This window comes from Tigriopus californicus, chromosome 9 (genome assembly GCF_007210705.1).
Source record: "Tigriopus californicus strain San Diego chromosome 9, Tcal_SD_v2.1, whole genome shotgun sequence".
Classification (NCBI taxonomy): Eukaryota; Metazoa; Arthropoda; class Copepoda; order Harpacticoida; family Harpacticidae; genus Tigriopus; species Tigriopus californicus.
The window spans coordinates 1,146,693-1,166,888 of NC_081448.1; the positions used below are offsets into that span (position 1 = coordinate 1,146,693).

Below are 20,196 nucleotides of genomic sequence, written 5' to 3' on the forward strand. Positions count from 1 at the left end.
CCCCCCAAAAAAAAAGAAAGCAAATCTCCAACGCTCAAACCTATCAAAAGCCATTACTCCCCATTATTCATGGGGTGCCAAAACCAAAGTCAAATGGAAAGAGTGGTAGCTAGTTTGGCAGAGAGATTTCGAAACGAGAGGATGGCAAAAAAACTTTCTCCCTCGCTTTCGATTCTCTTTACCTATTCCTTATTCTGAAGCCCCCGAATGAGCAAGAGAGGGCCTCTTGGGTAACTCATCCTTCTTACCTTCTCCCTCACCCCAACCCAAACAAACTTTTCATGTTCGTCTATAACTTTTCTGGGTCTGGGTATTCCAGATATACGTACGTATACCAACAGGACAAGCGCAATAGTAAAAGTGAAAATCATGACTAGCGCCCACTGGATGTAGTGGAAGAGTTTCTGGAACCATATTTGCACACCTTTTCTGCCTGATTTCATCCAGAAGATCACACACACATTTCCAATTTTGGGACCCTGGAAGACAACGAGAAGGGGATGTGGATGTCTTGAGAAACCAATTAAGTATCTGTTTCTTGGCTCGTTTTCACCACAAGTTCTTCCTTCGCGTTGGTTACATTGGAATTTGAAAAACTTCGAGTATGGTGTGTGGAAATTACCGAATTAAATGAGGAAAAGAAAGGGGAGAGAGAGGATGGAAATAAGAGGACTGTTCCCAAACTTTGAAAAGATAACCAGACTGCGCCTGGGTTGAATCCTCAATGGAATTTGAAACAGGCGTCGAATTCAATTAGATTCCGACACTTTGGCAAGTTTTGCTTCGTCCTTTTCCTCATATTCATTTCCAAGTAGCTTCAGAAAATGACGGAAAATATGCTTCCACATCCGCCTTGGCCGTACAGTATTCATTTCCAAGTAGCTTCAGAAAATGACGGAAAATATGCTTCCAGTTTAATCAATGCTTCCTCTATTCGTGTGGTGGCTGTTGTGGATCAAGTCTTGTCTGTCCCAGAGAACAGAGCATTGACTGCCTTCTCGATGAATGAAAGCCTGTCAAGATGATGGCAACCACCATTCGACTACCCTACCTTCACCACCACCACGAGGAACACACGCGTGTCTCACTTTTTGTGAGCCCAGGACACCTCATGGAACAATAGGGAACACCCATTGTGACATCGTCTCGAAGTGAGCTAAATATCCAGCAGATAACATACCTAGGCAATCTTGGAGGTCCATGTGTGTTCAAAATGAAGTAAAAGCCTATCTTGACAGGAAATTCAATCCCTAAAAATAAGGCTTCAACACTTGGAAAAGGGATTTAATGGGAAAAGAGCCTCTGGAACATCTACATTGAAGAGGTTCAGGTCTGGTTGTAACAGCACATTGACAAGAGGAGCCAACCTCCCTCTCCATTAACAATGCCTCCAAAGGGAGAAGAAGGGTGGCTCCACGGGTGGTTGGTTGCTCCACATACCTGTTCCATGTTCCATATTGGAACAACTTTACTAGAGATGCCAGAAGTCTTCTGAAAAAGAGAGGCAATGAACGAGTTACTAACTTGGGGTGGATGGAAATCCAAAGGGAGCATGGGGTTATCGTATGGACCTTAGAACAATTCAGAGAGGAAAAAACACATAATTTAGTGGCACTACAGAGATCAAAAATATTCAAATAGCTTCCTGTCTCGGTGCAATGGTCCATATTCGAGACTAAGGAGACGAAAAAAAAGAAACAACAACCCAAGGCAGAAATAATCGGAGGGAGCTGGATCGCTCGCTGGGCCCTCTGTTCTATTCGGATTTTATATTAATGCGTTTTGACAAGAACAAAAGGCAAACAGGGATCCAATGCTTTGATCTTTTGTGCGTACTCTACGTGGTTCTGGGTGGAACAATAAAAGAAAGCCTCCGCCTGTGGTTCAATTTTTTGGAACACTCTAAGAGGAGAAGTAGAATGAATATGGAATAATGCAGAAATTTGAGATAGAAGAGAGAGTGGAAGCAGGAGAAAAGGAAGAAGTATCCACAGAGTAAATGGAATTAGAACAAAAGAACTAAAAGACGAAGACGAGAAAAATACGACTCCCCTCTCTTTCAATGGAACAAACCGCCCAGAATAAGCACGTGGAGCTGTTCCTCAACGCCAAAGTTCCAACCAGACTTTCTCGGCCCATTGTGAGTTGGGGACGACTTTCCGATCGAGGTTCGAATGTCTAAAAGCAACCAAAGGAATCTAAGAATTGGTACGAATCACGTTTTATTCGATGAAGTTGCTTTAGGATCCCGAATGCTGATAGAATAAGCTTGGGCGTGTCAGACGTGTTTCGTGGCGACTTTTACTTTTGGAACAAGGCTGAAGGTCCCGATGGTGTTGTAAGCCCAGAAATGACAGCCGCGGAATTTAAATAGGAATTTGAGCCTTGTCTTTGAAGCACATTCCACTGACGACTCCGACGACTAGTGTCCTATGGTGGTCGAGGAGCCCAGGAAACTCTTTTTTGAGTCCCCTTCTGCCTCTTCTGCTCGTCCCTCTTCGTGGGAGGAACTTGGGATTGATCTTTTTATTCCTTCTCATTCTCAAGTCAGATGTCAGTTTTGAGTGACTTTATTTCCAAATGCAATTCTAGATCCCCTTTTCCAGTCTGGAACAATTCTCTTTCAGTGAGTGTCTCTTGTTTCTCTGAGTCTTGCATCCACTGAGAATCATCCTCTTTTGGGAACAGAATTTGCTTAATGGAAACACAAACCTGGATTCATGCAGGGCTCAAATTTCTGTAAGTGCTCCTTGTCAACGTGACTTAAGAGACAAAGAGATGAAATATGAGAAGATCAACAGTGAGGATAAGGAGCCCCCGAGTACAAAGGCAGATTCATCCACTACCACCGACCGGGCTTTTGAAATGAACAACATGAACCGCGCTTCCAATCAGTGTTCCAAGCGGCAAGAATCATGGCCTGACATGCCACCAACTCGAACAATTTCCATCAATAACTGACAAAATACTTGATGTCACTGCCAAGTTTTGAGCCCTCCAGTTTCAACCCCTTGATTTGTTGGTTTCTCCAGCTCTCACTCCATCTGGGTGAAAGAAAGGCTCTCTCCCTCTCTCTCACTTTCCGTCTCCCTCGACTTTCTCCATATTCAGACGTCACTTGGGAAACTTACGAGAGGCTTGGGCTCGATTACTCTGGCATGAGTTTTCGAGACTTCCTGAAACTTTAATTAGAAGCCGGTTCCTGTTCCTGCGAGTACTCACAAACCCACCCATTCACCCATGTATCCACCGCCCACTGTGTGAAAGATTCTCTTTGATTGATGTCCTTACACGAGTTCAACTATTTAGACCACGGGAGAACGAGGTTATTGATTGTGATCGCGTTAGCCATTCATTCAAGGTAGAGAAAATCGTATTTCAAGCCGCACGAGAAATGGTTAATTTCTCGTATTGCTGAACAGCCAAACTTTTAGGGTGAGGGGTTGAACAAGCCGAACAAAGTTGCACTGTCAATCGAGTGTACAGTAGTTTCATATGGACAGAACATACTGCGACCGATCTCCCCTACATTCTTGTGATGTACACAACATTCTTGGAAAAGAAACGAAGAAAAAATGGCTTAAACTTTTGGACATAAATCCATCCGAATTTCTCCAACCCTCTTTTCCCTTGTCAAATTACACGAGAAATGCAATAAAACGCCAAATGAGGGCTAGCGATGTCTTATCTCAAAGGATCCCCATTCAATTGGATCTGATTTTCTGAAACCCCAAAAGAGCAATTGAAACTCGCTCTTATTCCCAATTCCTCAAATTCCGAGCCGGGACACGAATGGAATGTCCCTTTTCCCTTGTCTCTTGGCCTTTGAAATGTGAAAAGCTAAAACTGACCAAGTTGATGATCCAACGTTGGCCAAATTCAAGCTAATCCGTATACTCTACTCTTCGTACATGAAATGAAGCGGCGTTTCTTGGGCAACATTTAATCATTCACTGGTAGTTAGTGCATTCATGTGCTCACCCGAGATTGAGCCAAGTGTGTTACTCGCGTGACTATGGAAATAAGTCCCCACTTTTGGTTCGCTTCTCGTATTCTTGGCTCTCCACCCTCACACTTTGTCAAAGCCTCTCTCAATGAACGGAACAATATTGAAGGCGATCACAGATCCCGAACTAAACACCTTCCCCTATATGGTCGCGTTTTCACCGTCAGAGTGGACGTTTCCGTATCTAGGGGTTGTTAGTTCTGTGTTGAGGGTGACTGAGATTGAGGTATCCCCATTCAAGTAGATAGAGTGAATGCATTGTGATTGGCCAATCCCAAGTGCACGACACGGAAAAGCTTCACTAATTGCACCCAAATACACACTCATACTCTCCACTCTCCATTCTCCATTCCTGAGAGTGTGCACACATAATACAAAATTACCTCGCCATCTTCTTTTATATGTATATTTCAATCGCATGACAGCCACAAAAGTATATTTCAAAGACTCGACCAGAGAGCTCAAATAGACAATTCAGGGCAACCTTTTTTATGCATATAAGTGGTAAGAAGTCGTAAGAAGCTATCCATTGACTCATTTATTTGGTGTGCCTAAATTAATAGCATGGTTGGATTTCGACCACGAGTATTTGTTCGTGTCTTTGTAGCACTGAAGAGAAACGCGAAAGGGGGATTAAGGAATCAAGATTTCTTACCCAGTCAGCATTATTCTCTAGCATGGCATTTCATTGCTTTTATCTCGCAAAAGTCATTTGCCCCAAGCCCACCACCGCAACTGTAAAAGGCAACTAACTCGGAGGGACGTTCTCACGAACCTCTCCATAGAGAAAGACAAATTTACACAGCCAAGCGCCTTACACTTTAAAGTATACGGTACACACTCTAGGGTAGTACTACAGAGAGCCCAGAGGAGTCCGTATACTTATCAGAAAATGGCTCAAAGAGCACCCAGAGACCTCTTCATATAAGTTCCAATTTAGAGGGGGGAGGCCGGGGGATCCCATGCCATTTATACTGCATTGCAGAGCTTAAAGAGCATCGTTAGATCATAGATAATGATCATGGGACGACTGATATGACTGGCTCAAGAATGTCTGCTCTATGTAGAGCGCTATTATGACTGGAATGTCAGCTGCTGGGCACGCATGAGCATTTCATCATTTCTCCAACACATGATTAGTATTCAGGGATATCAATGGAATATGTAGATCACTTGAACCCTCATTCTTGGATTCATTGCACATCATTCCCCCTATAAGTTTTGCTTAGGAGGAGACTTCCTTCAGAGAATTGGACTAACGAATGTGAGTGAATGCGAAGTGGGAGTTTACATAGATGCCAGAAAATGACGGGAAAAACTGTACGCAGTCTCCCAAGTGCCTCTTCTTTATTGGTCCTTAGCTTGGAGAAGATAACGAGTCTCTAATGGCGATCAAAATGTGATTTCCAAGCAAATTGGAGCTTGGAACATGACTCTCAAAAAGGCACGACGGAATTGAACACGAGACAAAGGGAGCAACGTGACAAGAATGACTAGGATCATTAAGATATCGTCTTGCTCTTGAGAACCGACCCCCCCAACCCCCAATCGCCATATTGTATTCAAGATCATCATGATCGACTGATATGTCCTTGCCAAGACAAAGTGACACGATCGAATAACTAGCAGTTCCATTTGTTTTGGCCCCTGAAGCAGCATTTACATTGACGCGCTCTAATCAAGAATAAGCTATTTTGAAACAAACTAAATGCATACTTTCACTCTGAGAAAGTCGATCTTCTTTCGCAATCGGCTACAATTAGTTTTCATTACCAAATAATGATTCAGCTTTTCCCCGATAAGTTGCTCCATATTTTTTGGTCGTAGTCATGCTTTAGCCCCCAATTTAACCAATATCTTGACTGGAGTTCCACACAACACATTTTGTTCCACAGTATCCTCTTTGCTTTTGGTTGTTTATTATGATTTGTCTGTCTGGCCGGTGGTCTTGAGTTGGAACCTTGGCAATGTTGTTGTTGTTGTTAGAGGGCCCTAAATCATGAGCCACTGGCAACTAAGCAACATCTGCAAAAGTGCTAAAATATCTCATCCAAGCCATTAAGACGGGCTTCTTTTTGCCCTGGCAGGGATCATCATCCCAAGTGAGTCCACGGCAGAGCGGGAACCTACAATCATAAAAAAGTGTTCCCCATTTCCCTTATTTCTACAGACCGTGCTATGAAATGTGTGTTTCAATGTGGTTAAGAGGGTAGGGAACAAAAACCCCGTGAACCTTCAAGACGGTTGCGCAAATGGGACATGTGATCATTGTTAATTCTCTTTGAAAGTACACCTGCCGCCGACTACACGGCTAGTATCGTGAGGTTCCTTTTTATTGGACCATTGTAGATCTTGGAGCCATCAAAAAGAAAAAAGAATTATGAGCACCAAACCACGAAATTGAAAGAGAATTCATCTCTTTCCCCTTTAAAAGTCTTGCTCTTCTCCTTTCTCTTGTGTTCTCTTGACATACAGATACTTTTAGGCCACGGAAAATGGATCTCAGAATTCATATCTTCCTGGTGCTTCGAGGAACAAAAAGAACTGAACAAATAGTCCACAAGGGAACCATCCACTTTAAAGAGCAACATCACCTTCAAGTGAGCTCGGCATGTTACTCTATACCTGTTCCTGGACAACTAAAGCCTTAGCAATTGCAGAAAGTATCCAACATGACTACTGGCAGGCCAAAGCACCTCGCTTTCCAGGGCTAGAGTTGTCTCAGCCGACTCATATTCCACCCTTTGAAGATCGAGATGAAGCCCGGCAGTCCAGCAGTGTTCCCATTTGCCACGGAGCCCTTCAGTATTAGGGAGATGATGATTATTATTGTTCTTCAGAGACAACGACAAACATGAGAAGGCGTTCAATTCAATTCCATTTTCTCCCTCAGGAAAATAGCATCCAGCGCCGTTCCATTTTGGTGTGCCACTGTAAATAAAACATTAACTCCGTCCCTACCAATTCACTTCTTGACTCTAAGGGCGTTTCTAAAATGATCAATATATGCATAGAGTCCCATTCGGAGAATAGAGTCAACCTTGCCTTTCCGTTAGGATTGGAACGAACTGTGTCATGGTATAAGCCTATGGATTTTTTTAAAGGTGGATCTTTCGAGGTTGGCCAGTGAATGGTGCTACCTACCTCGAAGAGAGAGTTTCCTTGAGTGTAGGATGACAATTCCAGTTTTGTTGTTGCTACTTTTTCCGAGGAAAATGAGAAAACTTTCGAATTTATAGCCTTCAAGAGAAATTTCGCAATATCAGCTCGTCCCGTACCTCCTACTTTTGGAGAAAAAACGAGCCACTGTTTTTTCGCCCTTTTACCTTCTGCTTCTACGACTAGAATTGTCTGAGAAACGGAACATTTCTCGTAGTATCCCACGTTTAATTTTAAAGAGGGTGAGCATCCTTTTTGCTAAAGGAAGAGGAACGTCGAATTGGCCTTCTGGAACTTCTGAGAAATGATTTTTTTTTTCAAGTGGCTGCATGGATGAAGCAAAATTTCGTAGAAGCAATTTGCTTTACATTTTTCATTTCAAAATGTTCCTACCTCTCACGTACTTTTAATACAGCTTACAGTTTAATTCCTCCAATGGCGAAGGTAAATATCTCCACGTACTCTTAATGCACATTCCATTATAATGGATTCAAAAGCTTGCAAAGCTTACAACTTGCCAAATCAAAACAAGACCTTTCGATGAGCTATTTATGAGGGATCCGGACTTTGATTGGAATAGAAATAATTTGATTGCGACAAAGTAGTTGAGACGCTTATGAGATGATTTGTTAGTTTTCCATGAAAGTTCAAGGTTGTTTGGGAAGAACGAGAATGATTCGAATGGAAGTGGTCGCGACAGGTGCGGTGCTTTGAATGTGAGATCTTTCCTTGGCATGTGGCCCCTAACAAATTAAGTTAAGAGCATTTTTCTTCCTCCAACTTGACGGCTCGACATTTTTCGCGTGACTAATTCCAAGCATATAGTAGTACTAGTACTAGTAGGAGTAGGTCTTCTATGTACTGCGTACACAATAGTGTGTATACACATGCACACATTTGGGACTCTTCCATTCGAAAATGGAACCCGAGAACGCTTCCATTGCCTCTTTGTTCCGTTCTCTCGTCGCTTGTGCTCTCTTGGGACACCGACGGAAGCAGTCAGGATGGTTGAACAATCAAAATACGACCCTCCGAAATATGCAACTCGCTATTCCAATCCGCGAATACGGTACAGATATTTCGGTATGAAAAATCTGGAAATGAGAATGCACATAATTTATCGACATGTTCTCATAAGTTCGTCCAGAAAGAAAGAAGGAATGGCCTCAAGGACAGTTGCCAAGTCAAGGCTGATATTTTCAAAGTCTTGAAGCCATCACGCTTTTCCCCAAATCTCCAAGTCCAAAAACTTGGGAAGCGACCGTTGTATAGTGTTTTATTAAAGGGTTCTAGGGTTCCCATTATGACTGTCACGTTCTGTCGTCCTTTCATGGAGTGACTGAGCTTCAGGGGGAAGGACCGAAAGTAGAAATCGAGCAAATAGAGTGACGAATGAAGTGAGACATCAAAGCAGAGAACCACTCAGGGACTGCTTGGGCTTTCATGGCCGGCTGCCGCCACTGCTTCTACTAAGATTGATCTGCAAACAAGGCCGGAAAATCACAGGATGAAAATGCTAGACGACACAGCCAACCTCTAGCCCAAATCTAACCTTCCACGACCCTAAAAGGAAAGGTCAGCCAAAGAGAGATCGGCCTCAAGTGGAACGCTTAATTTTATTATTTTAAGCCACGAAGGAAAGTAGTTAGCCCCTGGAGGAGCCAAAGATCGAGCTTTCAAGCTCTCGAGCTCTTCTGTTGTGGCACCAATTGGACAAGAGAGAGAGAGGAAGTTGTTCGTGCTAATGTCTCTTTCTGGTTTTGGCCCATGGTCCACACGAACTGATGGCTTACCTTCCCCGAGGCTTTTCTTGACCCCCTTAGGTCATAACGATGGTCACCACATCACCAGTACCTTCTTTCTAAGTCCAGTCATCCAAGTTTTCGGCAGTTCTGCGTGTTCCAAGGACATTTCCCTTCGTCTTTAATTCGTTTAGAAACTTGGCTAGATATGAGAAAGGTGCTGAAGATATCACGTGGCGAATGGCTGCGAGGGCAAGCACGTCCCTTACGCTACGGATTGAAGAAAGCTTTTTGCAAAAAAAGTGCTCGGCTTTCCATGATTGGTTAGGAATTTCAGGGGATTGAAATGGAAATCTAGCGATTAATGCACTTCCAAGAGACCAAGCGGCTTCTTTCCAGAGGAGAAAAAAAGCCCGCCAAACTCTCGGATGTGGTAATTTTCATAATGGAAATGCATTTCCAACATTCACTTTGGCGCCCATGGCTCTCATGGTCCAGAATTAATCCGGGTCTGAACTTTTCTAAACGGTCCATCTGTCACGTGTTCCATTCAAAGAGAACCATTATTCGTCACCTTGGTTTGAGTTATTGAGCCGAGAGAAAATGAACCGAGTGGCTACCCTAAAATTAGCCCCTACTTCGTGTGTTGTGATATAATGAGAGTCCTCTTTTTTTTCCTCTCCTCAAAAAGAGAACTAGCTACGTAGACTGGCAAAAAGGGGAGACGGAAGTGTCCGTGGTTTCAGTCGAGTTCCCACTAAATAGTCAGATAATAGCCAGACACAAACAGGGTGGAACCAGTCCCATCCCACTAGAACAGCTTTGTCTAGACTTCGGTGAAGCCATAAAAATATTTGCCGGGACTAGCAAGCAATCCCCATTGAGAGGACGAGTTGGGGCAACACAGCAGAGACTTAATATCCAATTTATATGTCTAAGGAATTATGTCAGTACGGAGAGCAAAAATCGTCAAGTTGTCAGGAGCAATGAGGTCTCGTTGGTCGAAGACTGAGAAAGACACGGTTTGTTAGTGATCACTATAATCAATATGGGTCAATTGGAAGGAGTTCTGTCTAAAGCAAGGTCGAGCGAATGTACGTACGTAAATCTTGAGCTGACCCAGGCTGTCTTTGGCGACATTTATTCACGTCAGCGGATACTTTTTTACTTGGCAGGGTTCCTCATCCGTGTTTTTACCCAATACCCCATCCCGTCTCTCTCTTTTTCCCTTTCTCTTGGGCGATTTCTATTCCACTACTCCCTCACAAACATATATATTATGGTCTAAGATGAATTGATCAAATTGTCATTGAGAGTTCTGTGAAGATTTATGAATCTGCAATGCGTACACTCGGTATTTTCTATGCCTCGAATAGATTCCTGGGCCATATGAACCATGGGAAATTTGCACATGTGATCCATCTCTTTCTCTTTTCTATATTCCAGATGTACCTCAACCGCCTGGACGACCCATGACCACCGGGTTTGATTCCCGGTCCGTGTCACTCACGTGGGCCAAACCGCGAAAGAACCCGGATTCGCCGGTTTTGGGTTACATTGTCACTACCGGGTGAGTCTGAGTAATTCATCAATTTAAACGGAAAAAGTCTCATTTATCTGGCATGGAACAATTTGAGTGAGCAATAGGAAAGAGAAGCAAGAAAAAAAACGAACTCTAGCGACATACCTTTGGATGTCTCCAAGATCTATTATCTTGAAAGGAGAAACTTTTCTCGGCAAATGGTCTGGCACTACTATTACTACTCCTGGCTCTGGTGGCTAAAAGGAGATAAATTCCCAGAAATGTCTTTCAAAGGGAGTTCTCGTGGAAAACGAGAGGAATGAGAGATATGAGCACCAACCATCATGGCTGTGGGAGGGCGAAAAAGATGAAAAATGAACTTATTGACAAGTCTCTTTCGAAGAATAGAAGATGAGGTGCTCACCGAGGATATATCTTCGCTTCCTCCTTCTTCCTCTGAGCTGAGCTGAAGGCTGGCAGGTTAGGAGCCAGGCCTTTTAAAGGCCATTGAAGGCCTCTTAAAGGGAGGAACATAACTCATCATGGAAGACACCAAGCAGAAATTGCCTCACCTGAGATACTCAGATTGCGGTCTAACCTTAGGGAAACAAAAAAGAATCCTTGAGCCAATCTCCACGGGGTTAAATGTGGAGGTTGAGATTATAACTCGAACTCCAGCCAAAAAATATTCCGCCTCTCTTGAATTTCCCCGTTAAATCTGTTCCACTTTTCCCCATTAATCATCATTGCTCACTGAATGTCAGAGTTGGCGAAACGTCAACCTCGTTTCCAATCCCACCAACTTTGGTTGAAATCTGCCCAATAAAGTGCCTCCTGAACTTTGGGCCTCTTATTTCAGGTGGCGATCCGTGAAAGCCGATGATGAAAGTGGATTCCAATACTTGGAACAGGAGCTCCACACCAACTCCACGGAGACGAGATACACTGTGAACAACCTTCAGCCTTACACCGTCTACAGTTTTCGGGTGTCCGCTATGAACATCGTTGGCCGGTCTAAACCCGGGAAAAACTCATATCCAACGGTAACCTTGATGGAAAGTAAGTATTTTCAAGCATCGACCTTGGCACGTTTTCATCCACCCTCTCCCAACGAAAGAGATGTGTATATTCCATTGGCCCCGGTGGTAATCACGAAATGCAATGCATTTGACAAGCCCCTTGAGACCAGACGCCCCCCCCCCATTTGAATATTAGAGGACAGAGCGTTGCTCATAATACGGCGGGTACAACCCTCAGGAGACGATGGTCTTGATGATTCCAAAGCCTTGAAGGCCAAGATTACCTCTCGTCCTTTGCCAACCCTTTGTCACATCTAACCTTGAATGAACCTGAACCGTGTGACTCATTGGTTTTGTCACGGAACTGGGATTTCTTCGAGATCTATCCCATTCACGACCCAACCTGTTCCACTTTCAGAGCCATCTGGCAAGCCTCGAGTCACCGCTGCCCATAACACGTCGAGTACGTCATTGTATCTGAGTTGGCAAGCCCCTGAGACACGGACCATTCATGGACAATTCCTTGGATTCAAGTTATCTTACCGCCCGCGCGACGAGCCCGAATCCAAGGCCGTCGAAGTTCCCATTGAAAACCCTTCTGCCACGGTAAGAACAAAGCACACAAAAACTGGAAGACTTAAAAACTTTCTTAGACGCCGCCTTGAAAGCTATTGATTATCTCATGATTATTGAAAGGGAGACTTCAGAAAAACAGAAAAGCAGAAACCGAGTCCGGTACTGAGAAAAATGCCAAACTTGAATGAAACGAAAATTCCCGAAAGGTCATCGAGGGAAATGGGAAGGGTTGTTGTCAAAATGTTTCCGGGTCACTTTAACAAAAAGGGGAAGAGAAACGGAGAGTCAAGACATGTGCTCCTCAGCTCCACGCATACGTTTATGTAGGCCCGAAAAGGTCATGTCATTAATAATGAATTGCTTCAAACCTCATTGTCCAAGCAATCTATTCGAACTCGACAGAGGATAGTTATTCATTCGTTATTCATCCTTTTTTGACACGACTACATTGGCTTGGTGAGGTAATCCATCAATTGGTTCTCACAGTGAGTGAATCCGGCAAGTTTCCATTAAAATTGATAGAGTTTCCCAGTTTCAAGGTATGGCAAGTTTGCCAATACTTCAAGGCTGCAAAGAGCCCGCTTGAAGAGGAGAGCTTGCTTCACTGCCTACAGTACGTACAGTAGAGTAGGACGTGTGTTCCAGCTTTATGTTCCAGGAAACTTTCCTTACTGGGATTGTAATACACTTGACATGGCTGAAAGGAAGGAGATTGCGAACCAACTACGCTCTAAAGTGCCTCTAGGTGTGAAATTGATTCTAAAGACCTATTCAACAACAGCCAAACACTCTCTTGGGCATGCGCCAGAGAAGACTTCAAAAGCGGTTCTTTCGTTCCTTCAGCCCTAAGGATGTCTAGAAGAAGATTCCATCAGTGTGGCTGGAACTTAAAATTGACTTTCATGCTAGATTTGCCGGGTTTGAAGGCGAAGGGCCTCTTAATCCAATTTGTTGGGAACTCGGTCGCTGGAGGAAGCTACTGCTCATTTGACTGTAGGCACTGAAGAAGTTGAAGAGCAGGTGCCCCAATTCCGAGCCAACAATCTAGCTCATCCGTGAAAGTTCAACGCATAATGATACCCCTCAGTCAGACACGACAAATCTGACTTTGAAATCCCCGCGCAATCCCCAGGGTGTCGAATCTTCTTCGGTAGGTAAACATCCTCCAATGCCAAGGTGACCAAGTTGTTGGATTGGGGACTATCTGGAAACAAAACGAGACCAACCAAGTTCATAACTTTCCAGGAAAGATAGGCGATCTACGAGTTCTGGAAGCCTTATTTAATTTAGGAAATGGCGAATTGGCATTCTGTTCCAACGAGTCTATTTGGCGCCTTGTTCATTTGGAAAATGTATAATCTGCATTGCCAGCCTTACCCAAACACCCCCAGGGACTAGCTTGGTTGTCTTTTAGCTGGAAATGGAAAAATAGCTCGTTTTTCTGCTCAATTTATTGTCTCGTCTGGACGATATTCATGGCTTAAGTCCTTGGTCGCAACGAAACTCGGGTTTCCAGGGTCATTTGGCGAGATTCCTTTCGGCATTACGAGAGAAGAATTGGCATGAAGTCCATTTACATTGAGAAAGGGGCCCTTTATTGGTCAACAACAAACCCCGGGCCCTTTTCTACTAAGGCCTGTTTCTTCCCAGGAACTCCATTTCAAGTTAGTTCGATTTAGTGGCTCTTGGGGAGTTTGCCAAAAATTGAGACTCAAGCAGCTAAATGTTGAACTTAAACCAACTCTTTGCCCTGCTCCTCGGTTAGCTAACACACCACAATTATGCAGTAGAAAACCACAGAACTTAGAGATCTACGTATGTCTGTGACCTACATTCCGGGGATGACTGGAATTATTCGAATGAAACCAAATTTGGTGGCTGGTTCCAGGAATGTTATTCATAAATGCTTATGAGAACCCGAGCATTTGCTCATGTTATGGTTTAACTTGGAAAAACATTGAACGTCTCACAGGAGTTTGGAATTGAGTCTGGCCCCTTTTTGCATGACTCATAACTTCATATCCCTTTCCGACTTCTTACCTCAAAAATTGTACATGCAGAAAAGAAAGACTTTTTTTCGCTGGCACACACGCAAACCCAAAGACGAAGAAAAAACTTGGACGTCCAAATCAAAACAACTCGGAAATAGTTTCCCTACGATGCATAACTGTTTGCACAAAAAGCGCATTGGCGAGGCAACGAGTCAGGCTCCTTCGTGTTCTTGATCCAACCAAAAGCGAAAATAACCACATGATGAGCATTTCATTGGAAAGACTGCATATACAGTATTGTGCTTCAACCACCTTCAAGGCTCTCAGCATATGGTGTACATCCACTTTTGAAGTTTGACGCCCAAGTTCCCAGGCGTTAGCAATTTCAAAGGATTTGCCAGTACATTACCATTCAAATGCGTGAGCAAATGGGCGCCCTAATTGTGCAAATAACCCCCCATTTATCGGAGAATGGCAGAAAAGTGGCACTCCCGTTTCCCCAACCATGACGCGTGTCCTGCTTTGAGTGGAGGAGAGCTCACCTAGCTCGAGGATAGAGAAAAGTTAGTCTCGGCCACAAAGTTAGGTGGACTACCTAGCCCGCCTCACCTTTTTAGGATGAAGAATAACCAACCAACCAACCAACCAACCAACCAACTAAGTGAGTAAGGCCGCTAACCCACGTGGCCGGAAACACCTCGGTCAGGAAAGTTCGTTCCTGATCCTGAATCCGACCTAATGTGATGGTGTAGCTACACTCCATAGTAGTAAAGAACTTTCTGCCGTTCAAATGATTGAATAGCTGGTAATTGACGTGAAACGCGGTTCTAACGAGAAATTTCCCGACACTTTTTGATGACTTCATGGGCCCCGCTATCGATTGCGTGAACGAAAACGAAAACCTCATTAGGCGTGCCCATAATGTACTGATGAACGTAGGGCGGAGGCATTATTGAAGATATACGCACACATATAAGATCTATCAGATCCCACAATAAATTACTCCCTGAACTTTCGCCTTCACTCGGATTCCCAACCAACAACGTATGCGTTGGACTATCGGATAGCTTTTTGGCTCGGGCCAATCCATGATTAAGAGAGATTTGTAGGCTCTCCTCCTCGAGTCGATGTTCCTCGAGATTTGGCCTTGGGAGTCAGTGAACCATAAAGTCCAGACATTTGATCCAAGTTCCCAGGTTCCCGTTGGAGGACCCCGGACTCGAGACTGGAGATTGGATGGCAATTGGGAACACAAGTTCGTAATTCCATCATGTCTGGTCAGCCCTAGAGTGATGGATCGTCATATTTATCATGGAGGCTGTGTCTGGACCTCAAACAGTGGACATCCATGCCCTTCACATATTGGAACAAGAAGTGCTTTAGTCCCGTCACACTCCTTTAGCAAGTAAACAACTCTGGGTCAGACGGTGTCAGTTGGCAGAAAGGCCTTTGTTTTCGATCTCGAAGCGGAAAGACAAACTTTCAAGGCACTGGGGTCATCTCTGGAATGAAGATGCATCATCTTGGGCCCATTGAGACCTGGGATTACTCGCTCAAGAGCCAGTTCCAGAGGCTTTTCAAGAGACGTATAACTGTATAAATCATTTCACAACTACTCTATGGTAGAGCAGCAGTCATGCTTTCAGTTCCTCAGGAATGGTTTCGCGAAATCGGCAAGACATTTCATTGCGCTGACATGAATTGGTGGCGAACTTGGCGTTGGTCTACATCGGAATTGGATAGAAGATTTAGTGGATCACTCTCGTTACTTTGGGCTTGGAGAAAACTGAGTCCACGCCAGGGCTTCACTACCACAGCCACCACCACTACTACTACCACTTCTATTACTTCTTCTTTTTCTTTTCGCTCTTCCCCTCCTCTCTCGTTGAGTTTTGTCGTGGGTAGTTTTCATTCGGATAACTTCTCGTCTGGATCAGACGGTGTCGGTACCGGTAGTACTTGATTTTCATCCACATTAAACTGGTATCATTTTCTTTACCATGAGCAAGCGACAAATCGATGAAAGTCGGAGCACAACAGTCATGGATTACTCCGAGAGTGTTCCCCTCCATTGATGTTGGTATCCGGAATCTGTTAGGAGAAGAAAAATGTGAGCCTACTCAGGGTCACGACAGGCTGTGGACGCCCAGAGAGGCCTTTAAGGGCCCCTCGTTCTTCTAAAGGCCATCAAGGGAGCCTTTACATTTATGGCCTTGTTGTTCCTGAGCTGCTCTACCCTTCGGGCCTATCATCTCATCCCGACTGATGATTTTCACAGATTCACTCGACGAAGTACAGTCCATAAAAGCACTTTTCCTCTCTTTCAGGAATACACAATCGACGGACTGGAGACATACACTCAATACCTGGTCTCCCTTAAAGTGTTCAACCCGGAGGGCAATGGCCCTGAAACCATTGTGGTGGTCATGACCGATGAAGGTGGTAAGTGCCCAACTTAGACTCCGACCGTTCAAATCCCCCTTTCACCATCACCATTATGAAGATGATTATTGTTGTTGTTACTGCTATCCTTGAAAGCGACCACTGATCCAAGCTCGAAGCCTCCAATCAGAGGTTGGTGGATCTGCAATAGTTGGTCTGCCTGGATGTCCATTATGAAAAACAGGAGTCTCGAATGGACCCTTAGTAGAGAATGTGGCAGTCGTTTGTCCCTCATGTGCATTAGCAACTTTTCATGGATGCATTTTACTTTCGGACCCTCCTGAAAACGTTGGCGAGGAAACAACTGACTTGCCATAGATGGAATTATGATCAGGGAAGTCGGTCAACTTTGAGAATTCATTAATACATTTAGTTTAGCCTAGTTACTTTTGGACGGGAGGGGGGATTTACGCACAACCAACAACTAGACAACTTGGTTCCAAAACTCATGTTCCAATTCCAAAAGTTCAAAATCTAGTTGGTTGATGTTCCTAGGCTGTCAACGGAAGGCAATATGCGTCATTCTGAGAGTAAATGACTTAACAAGTGGACCAAGAATCATTCGGAAGGATCATATTGTCGGACCACAAGTGCTTTTGCAGTTGTGCTCGTCTCTGAGCTGAATTAGGAATACAAAGCCGATTCCATGAAACATGCGTGATAAAAAGGTGGTAGGGCAAAAAATTCCAAAGCCTTGGAACAACAAGAAGATGAAGATGGGATTCTTCGTGGTGAGATCTTTCTGTGCATTGCCCTGGGCCCTCAAGTACTGCGTGTATACGGTATACCACTACAATGTACATCGCGAATATGAAGAAGACATGTGGGAATGGACCCCCTTGAAAAGACGAAAAAGGACGTGTGGGAAAGCGAAAGCGAAAGAGAGAGACAGAGACAGAGAGAGAGAGAAGGGAAAAAGAACAAGAATGGCCTAGATTTCTCGGGACTGTCTTCATTTCTGCACCTTTTTCGCTGAGAGCGCGAATGCATTTCATCTCGAGCGGAAATCGTTTCCACTCTCCCGATGGCCTCGATCCTCGTTGGAGTGAATCGATGATCCCCTGCAAGTGTCCTGGTCATCGGCATCGTCGATGATTTCATCAGTTGACTCACACTAGGTGGCCTATTCGATTCTGAGAACAAAGCGAATCCCAGTAAAGCTCTTCCAGGTCGTTGGTTATTGAGGAGTGGAATGCATTTAAGTTGGAAAATGTTCTTCGAAAAGTTGGAAACAAGGGCCTTCACGCTCTCTTGGTCAAAGGTGGAGCCCAGGATGACAAGGACACCCAGAGTGAGGACGCAAACAACAAGCCAACAAAGAAAAGGACGAGAAGGACCCCTTCTGTGGTTCCAACTGAGAAAAGATCTCGAGAAACTTTCACTTAAAAGGATGAAATGGCCCCTGAACTTCCACCTTCCACCACTCCACTTTGGTCGGTGGCAGTCTGGCTTTCAAATTACATCTCGTTTTGGTCCTTTTTGGAACATTAGTTGGAAATTACTTCTAGCCAACGTGGAATGCTCTTAGACAAGGCCAGGGCGCCAAGTACATAACCCGTAGTAAATATCCTCCTATACGTAATACTTCATTGGCAATAGAGAGAAGAGACCTGAGGCTGGATTTGCTCAAAGTTTCCTGAAAAGATTCGCCTTCACCCATTGCACCTTAGGAAAAGAACTTGCCGACGGATAGATGGACGTATTTATTTACTGATGTTTCTCTTGGGTTTCGGCCTCTCTTGTGTCAAATCTTGGCACTCATCGCTGGACTTCTAGGGTGAGGGAGGATCTGTTGATATGTTCAACTTTGTCACAGAGATGCCTTTTTGTCTCCAGGGCCAGCTGATGAAGATTTAAAACCTGACGGGAGTCCGCCAAAGCTGAGGGAAATCTCGGTTTCCACAGGGGGTAATCAAGTCAAGGAGTCCTCGCTTAAAGAGGTCCGTTCCACTGAATGGATGGAAGAAGGCAGCGAAAGAGAGGATGAGAGAGCCTTTGGCTCAATTCTCTCTCTTTCTCTCTCTGAATGGTGAAGGAAAGTCCATGTTTCTTTCAATGAGCAAAAAGAGAGGCTTTTTGCAAGTGTTTGAGCTCCAAATGTGACCGAGGATGAGGCTGGCTGAGGCTGAGGAAGAGAAAGACGAAGATGATCAGCAACCCCAACTCACTGGCCTCAAAAGAGAGAATGGGCAGCTGACTCAGCAAACACTCACTCACGAATCTACCCAAGTTTTTCTCACTTTCTGGCCTTGTTCATCACGATGTTTGAACCAAGATTGTCAGTCTATCAACCACCATGAAAGCGAGCCTAAATTCCTAATCCAACAGGGAGCGAGGTATAGAAGAAATGAAAGCAGATAAAGGAAGCACTAAATTCCTCTTGAATAAAGTGAGAGCCCCACCGACTTGTGTTTGTTAATCCGTCTCTTGGGAAGCGACTCGACACCATTTGATTCCCCCTCATTCGGTGCCACAAGGCTGCAATTAAATTCTCACAGAGATCGGGACCTTCGATTGTGGGACCACTTTGGTCCTAAACAAAGTGAGCTCAATGACTGACTGGCTAACTGACTGGTTGACTGGCTGAGTGTAAACACAGAAATTATGGAATAATGGACCCCGGAAAGGTGTTTACCCCTCAATTTGTCCACATTGACTTGTCACGCACCCAAGATAAGAAAAGGGAACCAAGATAAAGTGCGAGCGAACAAAGATTCAAATCAACTTTAAGAAGCTCTAATCTCTTGGTGCCATGCGTAAACTACGGGCTTAGCAGCTACTGCTTGGTCGGTTTTCTGGCCTTGAGTCATACCATACATACATATACCATGTGAATGTAACAAGAACAAACTTGTCCGGACAATAATAACATCATCTCGATCACGCATTTTGGCATCTTCGAGTTCCAATGTCGTATTGTCGTGTTGGCATTGTCGTGTTTCCATCGCGACATGTTTTTGGTCTGCCCAAAAGTTTCATTTGAGCATGGTTGGGTCATGTTATGGCTCTTGATCAACACATCTCAGCATATGGTTCTTTTGTCGGGATGGAAGAAGATAGCTCGGAGAAGCCCTAAATGGAGACAAGATTGCCTTTAAAACCGTGGCTGAATTCCTCTTTCTTTGGCGTCGCAGTAGCAGTCGTTGTTGTACATAGTAGTAGTAGTCGACGTCATCGTTACAAATAGCGTCATTTCTCTCGTTGGAAGCGAATGCTTTTAGTCCTGGTCGGCTCTTCTCCTTCTCCTTCTTTCGTCTTCTATTCCGTCCACACGGGTTCTTCGTACAATGTAAAAGTCATTGGGATCCCATGGTTTGTTGGAGGGAGACAGAGTGCTTTACTGCTTTGCTACAAGCTTCTATCCTGCCTTCTATGTACAATACCGTATTCGTCTACCCCTTAGTTGTTGTTGTTGTTGTTGTTGTAAGGGCGTACATGTACCGTGCATTCCGTACAAAATGGATCCGAATGGCTGACGCACACATTCTCCTCCACGGAGATTGTACCACTCTATGTCGTCTTAAAAAGGTCGCTTTAACAACAAATGTCTTGTCATTGAGGTTGTTTCCACTTTCCATTGGCTCGTGATTTCCTGGGGAGGAAACGACCGAGAATCCAGTCGTTCACATAAATTTACTCACTCAAAGCCAAGCCCCCCTTCAATCCAATAGTAAACTCACCCATTGATTTGGGAATCCTTCCGAATTACAGAGTTGCTTGAGGAAAAGACTCTCCAATG

The 20,196-nt window shown here is 44.3% G+C and overlaps 1 protein-coding gene across 1 annotated transcript in view; it reads left to right on the top strand.

Annotated features, from left to right (window-relative positions):
* The window catches only part of LOC131887429 (tyrosine-protein phosphatase 99A-like), a 52,790-nt gene that overhangs the window by 9,904 nt on the left and 22,690 nt on the right, over positions 1-20,196 (top strand). The window contains exons 3-6 of the mRNA XM_059236035.1: positions 10,354-10,477; positions 11,289-11,488; positions 11,867-12,054; positions 16,343-16,457. Coding sequence (XP_059092018.1) covers positions 10,354-10,477; positions 11,289-11,488; positions 11,867-12,054; positions 16,343-16,457 — 627 coding nt within the window. The remainder of the gene's footprint in view (positions 1-10,353; positions 10,478-11,288; positions 11,489-11,866; positions 12,055-16,342; positions 16,458-20,196) is intronic.